This window comes from Halichoerus grypus, chromosome 6 (assembly GCF_964656455.1).
Source record: "Halichoerus grypus chromosome 6, mHalGry1.hap1.1, whole genome shotgun sequence".
NCBI lineage: Eukaryota > Metazoa > Chordata > Mammalia > Carnivora > Phocidae > Halichoerus > Halichoerus grypus.
In genome coordinates, this window is record NC_135717.1 from 153,713,055 (window position 1) to 153,729,480 (window position 16,426).

General features: G+C 35.6%; 1 protein-coding gene across 9 annotated transcripts in view; it reads right to left on the bottom strand.

Moving 5' to 3' along the window:
• Positions 1–16,426, bottom strand: part of NR2C1 (nuclear receptor subfamily 2 group C member 1) — a 45,987-nt gene that overhangs the window by 9,931 nt on the left and 19,630 nt on the right. For 7 of the 9 annotated variants that reach the window (XM_036085884.2, XM_036085885.2, XM_036085882.2 and 4 more), the window contains 4 exons: positions 16,282–16,372; positions 11,996–12,180; positions 10,276–10,441; positions 3,954–4,075 (listed from right to left, as the gene is read on the bottom strand). In XM_036085884.2, the coding sequence (XP_035941777.1) occupies positions 3,954–4,075; positions 10,276–10,441; positions 11,996–12,180; positions 16,282–16,372 (564 nt within the window). The remainder of the gene's footprint in view (positions 1–3,953; positions 4,076–10,275; positions 10,442–11,995; positions 12,181–16,281; positions 16,373–16,426) is intronic. The other 2 variants (XM_036085887.2, XM_036085886.2) reach the window with 2 other exon arrangements.

Genomic DNA, 16,426 nt, shown 5'->3' on the forward strand with positions numbered 1-16,426 from the left:
ACACCCATCTTTTAAGTATAAAAAGAAAGGCAAAGAATAGGATATGCAAGTGTGTAATGGATTGTTAAAATATGGCACTGAAAAGGTCTGGTAGGACACCAAACTGTTAATTAGTGGGGTTAGTTACCTCTGGAGAATGAAGTTTTACTTTATATTTCTATACTTCAGTGTTACTTTAAAATTTTATAAACAGGAGGAAAAGGTTAAAAGCAAACACGATGGGAAAGTTCACAGTAATTCAGTTTTCACCTTAACCTCTGAGTCTGAAGTTTTAAAGAGGGAACAGCTAACCAAGGTAATTAGTGGACACAGGATAGGAAAATGAACAGAACCAACTGACAAAAAAAAAAAAATCAAAGCTCTTTCTGGCCTGTGTTATACCTAGTAGGATGAAAGTACTTTGACATTGTTGTGGGAGACTCAGAGAAAAGATTGAGTAACCGTGCAGAGGATGAGGAACACCAAAATTGTTATGAGTACCCTAAAGGAAAAATGACGAAAAGTGGCAAATAAGGAATAAGCCACCAGATTACTTTGTTTCCAAAGGAAAAGTGAAAGAACTAAATATGGAGATTAATTGCAGAAAGATACATATATTTACATCTTCATCCAAAACAAAACCCCAAATATCCTTGTAGTATAGCTAGCTATGCTGTTCAAATGTTTTTAAAAAGTTCATTAGGAAAGGAAAACAGCAAGTCCTTTTTAAAGAGAAGGTTCCTAAGAGAATGAAGGAAAACGAGCATTGATAATCTAGTTTGCAGTAGCACTGGATTAGATAATTTACATTCATCATCTCAGCTAAGTAGCCTCGCCAGCAAGAAAGCATTTCTGCTCTTAAATTATAGATGTAGAAATAGAGCCTAGTTAAGTAGCAAAGCTAGCAGATGAACAAATCCAGAATTTGAACCCAGGTGTTCAAAATCTATGCTTTTGTATAACTCATTAAAATTTTAGCAAGTAAAATGCTGAAGTCAAATTTCTCAGTAGAGACTCCCCTTTACAGCTAGTATTTTGTGACAGTAAGGGCATGTTTGCTATCAACTTTTTTCTGTGAAAAACAAATAACTATTGTAATCACATTATACTACCTATTTTCTAAACATCTTTCCTTTGAAAAGCAAAAGGAGCTGGATGGGGTAGTTAAAGTATCAGTCAGGTACACTGAAACAATGCCAGTGTTAATTAATAGAGGCATTAGGTTGCATAACGGTAAATATGTCAACTTCTTTTACAAATAGGTATAGGTATTTTTCTCTAACTAGTCTTCTATATTGTTAAGTTCATTAAAATATGTACATAGTACTCAGAATTAGAGATCAGATCATTGTTTATACTATTTATTTTGATAAAATAAGATTTCCGAAGTCATGTATACATGGGGATAACCTAACCATTTGTCTTCCACGCAAATAAACCCAAGGCATTATACTTTACCTAGCAGCATGTGTTTGAAAGGAAAGCATGGTTCTTAGGGAAAAGTTGTCAGTGATACGGCAATAAAGCTGGTTTTATTTTTATTTTTTAAATTTTTTAAAAAAGATTTTATTTATTTGACAGAGCACAAGCAGGGGGAGTGGCAGGCAGAGGGAGAGGGGGAAGCAGGCTCCCCACAGAGCAGGGGGAGCCCAATGTGGGACTCGATCCCAGGACCCCGGGATCATGACCTGAGCCAAAGGCAGTCGCCCAACTAATTGAGCCACCCAGGTGCCCAATAAAGCTGGTTTTAAACCCGCATCTATAGTAAAACATTACTTTGTTTTAGTGGGATTTTAAAAGATTCAACTTTCAGATTTAGCATCTATGGAAGGTTTCTTAAATTACTCAAAAAATAAAGTCTCCTGTAGCAAATAGTGGTGGTTTAGAACTTTGGGTTATATTACGAGAATCCAGGTAGAGAGGACTGCTGACAAATCATGCCAAGTGCCTGTAACTGAACTTACTACTGTGTAATCACCTAAATTATGCAGGTAGAAGTGAGAAACAACTGAATTCCTATAAGTTTTGAAACTACAAATCTTAAACAGAAAAGTAAAATCCTTGTAAAATATAAAGGACTGTACAATACAGACAGTATTAACCACCCACTGTTTGAAAGGTTCTTGAAGCTACTGTTCTCCATTTAAATAAGTAATCAAAACAAACTCGACTTTTAGTAACTGATTAATGTTGCTTATCTGTTTCTCTGCAATACTAGGGCTTTGTTCCCAAGTTTTGGGTCTACGGATAAAAATGCAACCAATGTCAGTTTCTAGGAGACTCAGAATAGCTTTTATTACCACTCAACAGAATTTCCCATCATCAGTACTTAGTCCTCTTCCATCTGATTAACTCGAACTACAAACAATCTAGATGGCGACAGTGAGTTTATGTAGCGATTAATGGCCTCACATGCTACACCAATGGTTAATTCTGATTGCAAAGAATCCTGTGGCTGTTACATTAAAACCATTTTTCAGTACAGATCAGAGGGAAATGTGGCTGCCACTGTAAGACTGGATTATAACTGGAAACCTCAGGTTTTATTTTTGGTTTCTTTTTGGAGAATGTTTCCATAGGATAATCACACTTAACAGAAGTACTTAAGATCAACAGTGCTATATAAATAATTCAAAGAGTTCAAAGCACTCCCTAAAAATCGTTTTTTTTTTTTTTTTTTTTACTATAATAGTTGATAGCCTATTATGACAAATATCACCAGATTACTTTTCAACACAAAAGTACTCCAGTTACAAGCTTAGGGAACTAAGTAAACCTAACCCTTTAAAATAAACTGCTAATATGTAAATTTATATCATATTTTAATTCTTTGTTAAAAAAAGCAGACTGGAGAAATTCTGAAAACTAAATGTTATTTTGAGAGAAAGGGCTAACAATAGTTCTAAAGGTTAACCATTCTAAATTAGGCTTTCAATCTATGTAACTATATTAGTTAAGTATGTGATTTAATGCATGGTATACCCAACACCAAATTATACTGGGGTTCTATGTGTGCCTTTTTTTTTTTTTTAAAGGAGGCTCCATGGCCAGTGCAGAGCCCAACGTGGGGCTCGAACTCATGACCCTGAGCATCAAGACCTGAGCTGGGATCAAGAGCCCGACGCTTAACTGACTGAGCTACCCAGGCGCCCCATGCATGCTTTTTAAAGTCATGACTGAGATATTTCTTAATCATATTAAATACTCTGTAAGAATAAAGGATGGACAGTATCATTCCTTTGGCAAATGGGAGAACAGAAGTATAGGATATGAAAGCACATTATTTATGAAATCATGTTGGTAAGTAGGGCCCTGTGACTAGAAAAATACTTTTCTAACTATGGACTTAACTTTTTCCATAGTCTCTTTGCGTCTTCATACCAGTTACTTTAACACAATCTAAATAAATCTGGCAAACATCAGGTAATACAGATGTAATACAGATTACTGGTGTGTTTTTTGGTGGTAAGTATCTCCAAATTATCACTGTGGTACTATGGGGTCTACAATATCTCCCCCTTCCCCACTTTTTGTAATCACAGATTGGAAAACAACTGTTTCTATTTTGAAACATTCACTGTATGCAAGTTTCAGCTCCTTATGAACATGCCTGAGATGAACACTGAAAACAGTGGGGCTGGGAGGGAAACAACAGCCTAGGGCATACCTACAGCCTCCCTATCTTCAGGTCAAAGACAGCCTATTACAAATGCTGGCCATGATTTATCAGCTCCACTGCATATATTCCATTTGAATTATTAACTCAGTCAAATTATGAAACATGGATACCCTTCCTACATAAAAATAATATAAGAAAATACTAACTGCCATAATTTGTCATATAAATAACAAAACTTTATAATGCTATACCATTTTTTCCCTTTAATACAAATCCATCCAAAATAAAAGTTCTTGCTTAGTGTACATTTGTGCGGTAAAATCACATTTATACTCAAGGACTTCAAAACACTTACCCTAAAGCCTGGAAGGAAGGAATCGAAAGTGCCCAGTGCATTGATAAGAACAGCAGTCTGGAGGCAGACTCCCCAATGTAGTGCACATTCAGGTACTCAGGCATAGGAGAAGGCATGGTGAGCTAGTGTGAACAGGGACTGAGGTAAATTATGACAGTTCTAAATGATACTTTCTTTGAAAAAGTTACATGTAAACATATCAAATAGGAGTTTGATATATTCACCAAAAGGCAAATCTTGAAATAATCCAAGTGACTGGATTTTACAGCTATAAATAGGATTTAGAATGAGTAGATCATAGTTGCTAACAAAGCAATATTTAGACAAGCAGGATCCCATTTAATAAATATCAGGTATGATATTCTCTGGTTGTGTTTTTAAGTTATTTCTGTCTTGGTCTAACAATGTGCTTTTTTTCCTTTCTTCTCTTCCTTTATCAATAATGGTATAGTTCAGTTTAAGGAGTAATCCTGTGTGTTAAATGTTCCATTCATGCAGGCTATGGGGAGTAACAAATTCAAATCTTACAGGGTCAGGAGAATAATGAGTGAAGTGGGCCTGCCGGTGCCATCTGGGAAGTGCATATTCCTTTATCTGGGACTCGAATTCCATACACCGAAAACATATGGCAATTTGGACTAAGGACTGCCTGCTCTATTTTTCAAAGAGCAGGTTCTGTGTGCAACTCCCTGTTTAATCTACAGGTAAAACAAAATGTGTCTGTGGCTATAATACTCACAGGCTGTCAGTCTGTACTCCTGACCTCAGGTAGTCACTTTAAGTGTGTGTCAACTGTTGAAAATAAATATCCCACATCAAAAGCATTTTTCAAAAGCTTGTTAAAGAGAACTTTCATTACTATAAATGAAATGTAATTTCATCTATAACCTAAATTTCTATCACTAAGGAAAATAACCTATGCTATAGAGTACTTTGTAGGCATTAAAATTAGTGAGATAAACTGAGATGTAATGGCATAGAAAAAAAATACCTCACAGACGTCTAAGTGGAAAAACTACGAAACAATGTGTAGATGACCTAATTTATGTTAAAGAGAAAGGGACAGAGAGAGAGAGAGAGAGAGAGAGAGAGAGAGTGTGTGTGTGTGTGTGTGTGTGTGTGTGTATAAAGGACGGAAGATCTATCACAGCAAGTTAACACTGGCTACCTCAGGGGTAGAGTAGGTGGATGTACCCATATGTATTTTTCTGAGGAAAGGATAGCTTTAATCAGATTCTCAAAAGTGTCTATGATGCCTAACAGATCAAAAGGTTTTCATCAAAATGATACAAAAATTCTCCAGAAATGTTAGGTAAAAAATATTAATTGCCTTTGTTCATTATTAGCCACAAATGGTTTATCTATTTATAAATGGTGCCACTAATAAAACAACAGAGAAATTAACAGTTGAAATTTCATGTATGAGAAGAATATATATATATATTTTAAAATATTTTATTTATTTATTTGAGAGGGAGAGAGAGAGTGAGCACGGGTGGGTTGAGGGGCAGAAGGAGAAGCAGACACCCCACTGAGCAGGGAGCCAATGTGGGGTCCGATCCCGGGACTCAGGACTCTGGGATCATGACCTGAGCCGAAGGCAGACGTTCAACTGACTGAGCCACCCAGGTGCCCTGAGAAGAATATTTTTTATTTAAAAAAAAAAAAATTTAAGATTTTATTTTTAAGTAATCTTTACATCCAACGTGGGGCTCAAACTCACAACCCTGAGATTAAGAGTCACACACTCCACCAACTGGGCCCGCCAGTGGGCACCCTGAGAATATTTTTTAAATGCTTGAGAAATGTTTACTGGAGCAGCAAATTAAAATGCCACTATTTAAAGAGAATTCTTAAGAGAACTGTAGGCAAGCAGATATTAAACATCTTAAATGTAATTATCAGGATGCAACTGTTTCTATATGTAAGTATATAAAAAACAAACTGGGAACTATCACACCTTTTCAGAATTGCCCAAGGGGAGTAGAGGGGCGAAAAAGCCTGAAAGATCAGGGGAATTACCAGAGATGACTAGTTTTAGGGGGTTGGAGTAAGTAAGATGCAAAATAACAACTGTTAGTCACTTTTAAGAAAGTAAAATAGTTACAGTATTAAAAATTAGACATAAGGGCTAAAAGATACAGATGTACCCTCATTGACACAAGAGTGGTGGTAATGTTGAAAACTTTCTGTGCTTTAATCATAAAATTGAAATCATTTGCAATACATACTAGAGGAATTCATTATTTAAAAGACTGCCATGCATTGTATGTATGCAGGTATTATAAAGAGAAGAAATATCTCATAATTTATCTGTTTTAATACTTAATTTTCTTAAACAAGATACACCTCTAGCATCATGAATCAGCCAGTACTGGCTTAAGAAACAAGAATTTATTCAACAAGTCTTTTAGATTGCAAAGACAAAGATTTCTTCCTCTATATAGAGAAGATGAGTTTCTACTAAAGATGTTAAAGAGCGTCCCAAAACTGCCTGTGGACTTTTAGGTTTATAAATTGAAATACACACATTTTAAAAATGATACACATTCAGTACACTGAGATGATTTTTTTTTTTTTTTTAAGTAGGCTTCATGGCCAGCATGGAACCCAACACAGGGTTAGAACTCATGACCATGAGATCAAGACCTGAGCTGAGATCAAGAGTTGGAGAGTTAACCGACTAAGCCACCCAGGTGCCCCAATATATTGGCTACCCATTTTAGAAGTTACTTGTCTACCATTACCTTTATAGCCCTTTCTGTAATTCTGACAATAAGCTAAATGACAGAACTTTAAAAAAGTCATTTGACTTGAGTTAGGAGATCTGAATTCTATTCCCAACATGTCATTAGTTGTGTGACCCTGGATTACACATTATAATTCAGCAAACACTTACATCTTGAGATCTCTTTCTTTCTTTTTAAAGTAAATCCAACCCCCAATGTGGGGCTCAAATTCACAACCCAAAAATCAAGAGTCACATACTCTACCAACTGAGCCAGCCAGGTGCCCCAACTGAGATTTCACTGTAAGGTACTAAGCTAAGTGCTAAGGCTTCAATAGAAGAATAAACTGAAACAGAATGAGCTACAGAAAGGGCTAAGAGGAGGTGACTGGGTGGCTCAGTCATTAAGCATCTGCCTTTGGCTCAGGTCATGATCCCAGGGTCCTGGGATCGAGCCCCACATTGGGCTCCCTACTCAGCAGGAAGCCTGCTTCTCCCTCTCCCACTCCCCCTGCTTGTGTTCCCTCTCTTGCTGTCTCTCTCTGTCAAATAAATAAATAAATAAATAAATAAAATCTTTAAAAGAAAGGGCTCAGAAAGAGATGGCATTTCTGATAAATGATGGGCAACTGAATCAAAATGTGGAAGGTCCTAAAAGGTCATAAACTTTATCTCAACGAGCAATAGGAAGCTAATGAAGGCTTTTAGGTAGCAGAGTAACATAACTGGCCTGATTTTTTTTTTTTTAAGATTTTATTTATTTATTTGAGAGAGAGCGCACACACATGTGAAGAGGAGAGGAGGGGCAGAAGGAGAGGGCGAAGCAGGATTCCTGCTGAGCAGTGAGCCTGACTAGGGGCTCGATCCCAGGACCCTGGGATCATGACCTGAGCTGAAGGCAGACGCGTAACTGACTGAGCCACCCAGGCGTCCCATAACTGGGCTGATTTTTAACAAACATCACTCTGTTACCGCGCACAGGACAAGATGAAGAGACTGGAAGCAAAGATATTACTCTAACAGTTTAGGTAAGAAATTTTAAAAGGCCTTGAAATACGGTGATAAAAATGAAGAGGAAGGGAGAAATTCAAACAAAAGAATGGTTAGGATTCAATTAGGGAATGGAGGGGAGTGAAGTATGGGGAGAATGATGATGACTCCCAAACATCAAACATGGTGACCTGAAGGACTATGGTTTTTTTTTTTTTTTTTTTTAAAGATTTTATTTATTTATTTGAGAGAGAGGATGAGAGGAGAGAGAGAACACATGAGAAGGGGGAGGGTCAGAGGGAGAAGCAGACTCCCTGCTGAGCAGGGAGCCCGATGCGGGACTCGATCCCGGGACTCCAGGATCATGACCTGAGCCAAAGGCAGTCGCTTAACCAACTGAGCCACTCAGGCGCCCAGGACTATGGTTTTAATACTGAGATGATACATATGAGAGAACAGTTTTAGAAATCACCTACCTCTGTCTCATATACTTATTTCTAAATGGGAATTCTATCCACTTTGATGATCTATGTAATCAAATTGCAAGAATCAAGAATAAAGTATATGAAATCACACCAAAAACTCTGAAATTTAATAAAAGTATTTAATATTTCTATTGTCCTAGATTCTACAGAACCAAATTCCAAGATGTATTATTAGACTATTTCTCCTTTCTGTTTGGATTGCTTTGAACAAGACACTGAAAACCTCCAAATCTTTTTTCATTCACAAAATGACAGTAAAAATCCAAACCTTCACAACCAACTGTGATTAAGGCTCAAATGTAAGAATGTACACATGAAAGCATGCTGCAAACTACACTGTACATAAAAATGCAAGATAGGAACAAAATGCTATTTAGCTCAGTTAAGAAAGAACTGAGTTTTTGATTACAGATGTCAGGTTTTGAAACTCATGACTATAAAACCTCAATGAGAAAGCCAACTATGAAAGTACTGAGCTGGGAAGTGAGGGAAAAGTAAAACTCTTGATTTCACAAAGGCTGGAAATGTAAACAAGCATCAGAGAAAGAAGCTGTCTTTGTCAGGAGACCAAGAAACTTCACAGTGCTGATTCTGAGGACACCCAGAGAACAGCAGGTTGAAGACTGTATGGAAAAAAACCAATTCCAGAGACGGGAAAAAAGTTCTAATTTGCCTAACTCACCTGTCCATAACAAATATTTAAAAGAATCAAACATTTTGAGGACCAACATCAACAATTAAAAAAGGACTATTTCTACTTTCTATAGAAGTACTCTATACTTTTTCTTGCAATGGGTCCTCTTCCCACATGTCTTTTTCTTTCCTTCCCATTTAAATCTAAACGTACAAAATAAAAGTAAGACAACAAAAACATGTCTTTTATTTAGAATAAAAAGTGCAATTGGGAAAAATCAGTTTTGCCTTGCTCCACCCTTGTCCATAGCTCCTACCATAAATTTTAAGGATGACACTGATTATTCCCATTATCTTTTCTTACAGCCCCCATAAAAAATTTTCATGTATAGTACACATGAAACATTTCTAATTTTTTCATATAGGTTTATCTTTGGTAAAATTTTATATGAAGATTGGTTTCATGGTCTATATCAGATTACAGCAATTTACTAAGTCACTGAGTTTTCTCTGTGGCTACTTCTACCAATTCAAATCTTACAAATATAAATTTTATTGTATGCAGTTTTAACCAATGTTAGATTTGTGTTATTTGTACCAGTCACACAAACCACTATTTGATAACTGTTTATATTTTCATTAGAAACCCACGGAAATTTGTAATCTACAATAAAGTTATACACAATTTCCATCAGGTATTCTAGGACTGCTGTGTATTGCTAACTGAAATCTCCTATATACTTTTAATCACTTTGCATATGATTTGCTGATAGTACTCATAGCCGGCAGAGAAAAGATACAGAGTGGTTAAAATGGAGGGGTCAAAACATCAGAGTCTTAATGTAGGGCCTCAATGGTCAGTGTATCTATAGCCATAGTCCAAACATTATCTGAATGACAAAGTTATTTTCTAATATTCTGCATGTATTGTTTCCATCATAAATTAATGTATTTAGGGGAGCAAAAAAGAAACTACAAATGTACCTCCTTCAAAATGGTTAAAGTGTAAAAAGTTAAAAGCCAAAAGTTAAAATGTATTAAATAATTTTTACATTCTTAATACTGAGAGCTAGTTAATCAGGGGACTACGTAATAAATGGAGTTCTTTATAGTTACTATGGTAAGAATACTGGGTCTCACATACTGGTTTACACCAAAGCATTGAACAAAACCGGTGTATACAAACATGATGTCAATACTTAAGAGTTAACAACAACATCCAAAACTTATGTCTAAATGTTCTAAAAGCTAGCTTTTATAGACTTAAAACCACTAATCGATATTATAACCATGATTTATAAATAGGATGCTTTATTGAGCCATTATTTAAATAGCCAGATGTGTATGTTTCAGTTGCTATTTTGAATTCTATCAGGAATATTTCTGACTTTAAAAGCATAACAAATATACTTTGATTTCTGGAGGGAAGATTAAAATCAAAATGGATAACACAACATAAAAATTATATTAAAAAATATGGAAATACCCTGAAAGCTACATGTGAATCGCTGAGAAGTGGCCCCTCTTTTTCGATGTAATTTATGCTCGAGTCTCCAGCAATTAGGTGTACGCTTCCTTCCATGCCCTCTACTGAGCTCTGACAGGCTGTGCTCTCTCCAGGATTCAATGCTTTTGCAAGAGTGTCAAATGCCCTATTAGGAGACATCAGATGCTGTGAGCTTGGTCAATCTCCACAATAAAATAAAAATTCTACATAAAATTCTGGAATTAAGATTTAGGCCTAAAAAAATTATTGAGAATACAGAACTTTGATGTATCACTGATTACTCTATTTCATTGACATCTATACCTGTTTCCAAAAGCAACAAATTAAATTTGAATATGTATAGTATGAAAAGCTGTATTATATTAATGTATTATCAGAGAATTAAAGTCTTTAAAAAAAATTTATGTGATTACCAGGAGAAAAAACCCTAAAATATGCTTTTACAAGTTATACATTTGAAACTACAAGATAACAGACCATTTACTTTACATACAGAAGTTATTTAGAAAGAATAAGGGCAAGAACTTATGTCAACTTTACTGCATTCTACACAACACAGATTTTATTTAAAAATTCAGAAAATATTTTAAAACTTGTGTTAACACAGCTACATCTGTAAGAATTTGAGATTAGGATGGCAAATAATGAACTAATGTTAGCAAATAATTATTTAAAATAGCTCCCCATATTTTTCAATGAGAGGCCTTTTAAAGAGTTACTTAAAATCTCATGTTCAACAAAGTACTTATTGAGACTCTTAAATGCAGTTTCCTCAACATTTAGATGATGAACAGTGTGAAAAAAAGCCTGAAGAGATCCAGTTTCTACATCCCATGTATTAATATAAAGAGAATGAAAAATAGAATTCTCACATAAGTTTCCCGAAGTGTAACTTAAAATTGTAGTTGATTCAATTAAGTGTTTTAAATCTATTTTCATCATTAAAAATTGGTGGGGAAAATGAACATGGCTGCCTGGGGTAAGACAAATGTTTAACTCTAAATACACAGAAGATATGGGGTGGCTGGGTGATAGACACTGGGGAGGGTATGTCCTATGGTGAGTGCTGTGAATTGCTCAAGACTGTTGAATCACAGACCTGCACCTCTGAAACAAATAATACAATATATGTTAAAAAAAAGAAGAAGAAGAAGATAGGAGGGGAAGAATGAAGGAGGGGAAATCGGAGGGGGAGACGAACCATGAAAGATGATGGACTCTGAAAAACTGAGGGTTCTAGAGGGGAGGTGGGTGGGAGGATGGGTTAGCCTGGTGATGGGTATTAAAGACGGCACGTTCTGCATGGAGCACTGGGTGTTATATGCAAACAATGAATCATGGAATACTACATCAAAAACTAATGATGTAATGTATGGTGATTAACATAACATAATAAAAAAAAAGTATGGGGAAATCTAAAAAAAAAATAAATACACAGAAGATAAAATATCACCTTTAGCAAGAAAAAAATTCCTAAATTTTATGACTATATTTCTAAGCTTATAATATTCATTTATTGCTCATTATTTAGAACGTAACCTGCTGAATAACATTTTACAATTCTTGAATGTGCTTTTTCAGTTAAAACTATGCTTTAAATTTTCTAAGTCTAACAGAAATACTTGTTTTCTGAAACTTCTGTAAATAGTATTCAACATAAGAATATTGTAAGACATACTAAGATCAAAACAGACCTTACCTTGAAACATCACCATTCGTCTGCATTTCTTGATGAAATTCACACAAAGAGGTATCACCATTACTTAAGCTTTCAATCATAGACATTTCATTACTATTCTGAGAAAGATCTTTAGTTTTTCCAAGATTTGCTAATGATGTAACCACACTGGCCAATGTACTTAAATCTCCCTGACATGATTCAGCCTTAAAAAAAAAAAAAAAAAAAAAAAAGTATTAAAATCTGCAAATTGGATCAGAGAACTTTTTGTCTGAAATATCCAATTCTAGATTATGAAATGCCAAAATTAAAGTACTTCTAAGATAACTGAAGCCTAGAAAGTAAAATCAAAGAGCTCTGAGCTTTTAGAAACTTCCTGAGGAAAATATAAGTTTAAAAACGTCAGGTACATTTCCTAGGAAATGTTTATACAAAAATTACATTAAACGAAAAACTGTACTTAATGACTAATCTATTCACATCAACAATCCCTTCCCCTGTAAAAGGATCTTAGATGATCTTTTAAGTTCTTTTAGAATTAAAATTCTGACAATTTCCAAAACTTACTATATGAACTATAAAGTTGTACAGAATGTATTAAAATTAGTATTACTGAAAAAAGAAAAAAAGGTAAATGTGTATTACTGAACAGAATTCTTAGAATGCCAACTCTTACCAGTCAGTGGTATATGTTAAATACCAGGTGCTGTGTAGGTGAAAAATCTCTCATATTTAAGATAATGGTTTTTGTTTTTAAGATTTTATTTATTTGAGAGAGAGAGAGAGAGAGATTGAGAGAACGAGTGGAGGGAGGGTCAGAGGGAGAAGCAGACTCCCTGCAAAGCAGGGAGCCTGACACGGGACTTGATCCCAGGATCCTGGGATCATGATCTGAGCCGAAGGCAGATGCTTACGGACTGAGCCACCCATGCACCCAAGATAATGGGCTTTTGCTGTACACTGCATATTTTCCCATTTGTCTTTAGTTTTTATTTTTGTTAATCATGTATATATTCTTTATACACTAATTAGCTATAATTATTTTGTGAAAAAGTATTCTCTCTCCTTAACTGTTTGACTACCCAGAAATATAATTTCTGTAGGAAAGGCAGATAGATGCTTGATTTTTATCAATTTTCAGAGCAATGAGTCAATGCCCTTAGCAACCTCTACTGGTAACAGGTGAGTTTTAAGTATCACTTTAAATTCATAGATTTTTATATATTTGATGTGTTTAAATGAATCATTCTTTTTTAAATACTCAAATTATTCCATTCTAACCTAATGAGAGTCCCTTCAATTGCCTTCTATGGCCAACTGACTGAATCCTTTAATAAAATTTAATTCTTCCTTTACGGTTTGTAGTGTTTTTAATCCTAAGAAAATACATGTTTCCTTGATGTTTCATGTTTTATCAATTCTTCAGTTTATGTGAAATTGGTTTTAGTGAACAGAATGAAACAATTTTTGTGCTTCCTAAATTAATGAATGGTCCCAGAATCATTTACTGAGAAACCTACCAGTTGTGAGGAATTCTTACTTGGTTCCTACTAATATATGTATTTTATTTAATCCTCATAACAACCCTGTGGAATAGGAATCATCATCCCTTTATTACTGACAAGAATCCATTGTCACTGCGGCAGCAAATAGTGAAGGCAAGACTGGGAAGTCAGGTCTGATGGGAAAGCCTGTGCTCTTAACCACTGTTCCAGGCTTTGTATACATGAGTAAAAGGAGTTAACATTTTTAAGTGTTTTAAATTCAACTAAAACTTAAACATATCTATTTTCTTCCATTTTCTAACATGCCTATCTAGCTAGATTAAACTTTTGCCAATGAAGACTCTTAGCAATGTGAAAAGACCTCACCTTGTGACTGTTTGTCAGAAACTTACACACAAGGTTATTATAATTCAATACAAAGACATATAGAAAAGTAGTGTCTGGGCAAATAATTTCTCAACAAAACTTAGTTGTCTTCCTTTCCTAAAGGAGTTAATACGTCAGTGAAATCGTAACTACCATCCTAACCTTGAATCACGTATATAAAGCGAAGCAAAATCTTCTAATTCCAAAATATATGGTAAAAGGTCAAATCTCCCCACTTAATAACAAAATGCTAAAGCCCAACCTGTATGGTTGACACTCTTATTTGCCCTATTTTACAGACGAGGAAGGAAACTGAAGCACTGAGAGGTCAAATAACTTGCCCAAGGTTATATAGCTAGTAAGTGGCAGATGAAATTTGATTCCAGAGCTCAAGTATTAAGAGTGCCTTAAGAATACTGGGTATTTACCCCAAAGATACAAATGTAGTGATCCGAAGGGGTACGTGCACCCCAGTGTTTATAGCAGCAATGTCCACAACAGCCAAACTATGGAAAGAGCCAAGATGTCCATCAACAGACGAATGGATAAAGATGTGGTGTGTGTGTGTACATACACACACAATGGAATACTACACAGCCATCAAAAAACCCGAAATCTTGCCATTTGCAATGACGTGGATAGAACTAGAGGGTATTATGCTAAGCGAAATATAAGTCAATCAGAGAAAGACAAGTATTGTATGACCTCACTGATATGAGGAATTCTTAATCTCAGGAAACAAACTGAGGGTTGCTGGAGTGGTAGGGGGGTGGGTGGGATGGGGTGGCTGGGTGATAGACATTGGGGAGGGTTATGTGCTATGGTGAGCGCTGTGAATTGTGCAAGACTGTTGAATCACAGACCTGTACCTCTGAAACAAATAATACATTATATGTTAAAAAAAAGAAGATAGTAGGAAGGGAAAAATGAAGGGGGGGAATCGGAGGGGGAGACAAACCATGAGAGACTATGGACTCTGAGAAACAAACTGAGGGTTCTAGAGGGGAGGGGGGTGGGGAGATGGGTTAGCCTGGTGATGGGTATTAAGGAGGGCACGTTCTGCATGGAGCACTGGGTGTTACACACAAACAATGAATCATGGATCACTACATCAAAAACTAATGATGTAATATATGGTGACTAACAACATAAAAAATAAAAAAGAGTGCCTTTAGAATATCAAACAAATGTATAATAAATCTGGCCATAAATTGGATGAATAATCTTATAGTTTATATAAAACCAGATCACATTACAGGCTGAGGGAAATACTAATCATAGGCTCCCTAAAATCTGTTTCTAGACAAGAGTCTTCAGGAGAAATTTTTCTTTTTGTTCTCATAAGGGGTTTCTGAACACTGCAGAAATAAACCTTTTTTCCTTGAGACTCCTTGCTCAAAGAGGACTCCAACCTTTAAAAGAAACCAGATAACTCAGACACGTAATGAAAGCTCTTGCAATCCTATTCCTACTCTTGACTCAAGTTAATGTTTTGAGTAAAAGGTATGCTAGGAATTTCTCTTCACCTGAAATATTTTAAGTATTTTGTTACTGTAAAATCTGTAGGGGAGCATAAAAGAAATATTAAGAATTTTGCACTTGGGGCACCTCGGTGGTGCAGTTGGTTAAGCGTAGGACTCTTGGTTTCGGCTCAGGTTATGATCTCAGGGTCATGAGATCAAGCCCCCGTGCTCAGCACAGAGTCTGCTTGAGATTCTCTCTCCCTCTCCCTCCTGCTCATGCTCTCTCTCAAATAAATAAATAAATCTTAAAAAAAAAAAAAGGGGAATTTTGCACTTAATATACATTTCCATTTCTGAGGACTTTTGAGATGAAAGAAACCTTGAAGACTTTTGTCTGTCATTTCCATTTTGAAGCTGTAATTGTCCTAGTGGAATAATGAACATTTCTACTGATAGTTATTCATATATGAGGACACACAAAATGGAAGCTATCCTGGTCACAAATCTAAACCCAAGTCAGCAAGCACTTACAGGAAACACCTGTTAAGGAAACCTAACATACACCAATCACAATCCGCAACTCCGCTTTAACTAGCTCACCTTACCCTAAGAAACAGGACCCACTAGCCTTACAAGGAAATCTTCAAGCTCCTAGCCAATAAGGCCATTTCCATATTGCTGCTTCTAATGTTCTCTAAAACTCACTCTTGCCCAAAATCCCTCAGCAAAAGTGCTCTCCTGATCTATGGATTGTTTTCCCTTGAATAAAGGCACAAATTTGTTACTAAATTGTTTTAGCTGTCATTTGACACTATCAAATAGTTGATCATTTATATTAAAAAAGAAAGCAGTTTGTAATAGGAATATTTAAGACCAGATCAATTAACCAAAGTAATTGCGGAGATTAAGAAAAGGAAAAAAATATTTAAAGCTTAAAAAAATTTAAGCTTTAAATTAATTGCACTAAACACACCTTATCTGGTGTCATCAGCACAGTTGACTCAGTTTTTATTCCAGACTGGTGAATATTCACAAACATTCCTGAATCTAACAGTCCTGCTGACCTGTAACAAACAAGTACAAATTTTAGCCTTAGTTTCATTGGGAAGAAAAACAAA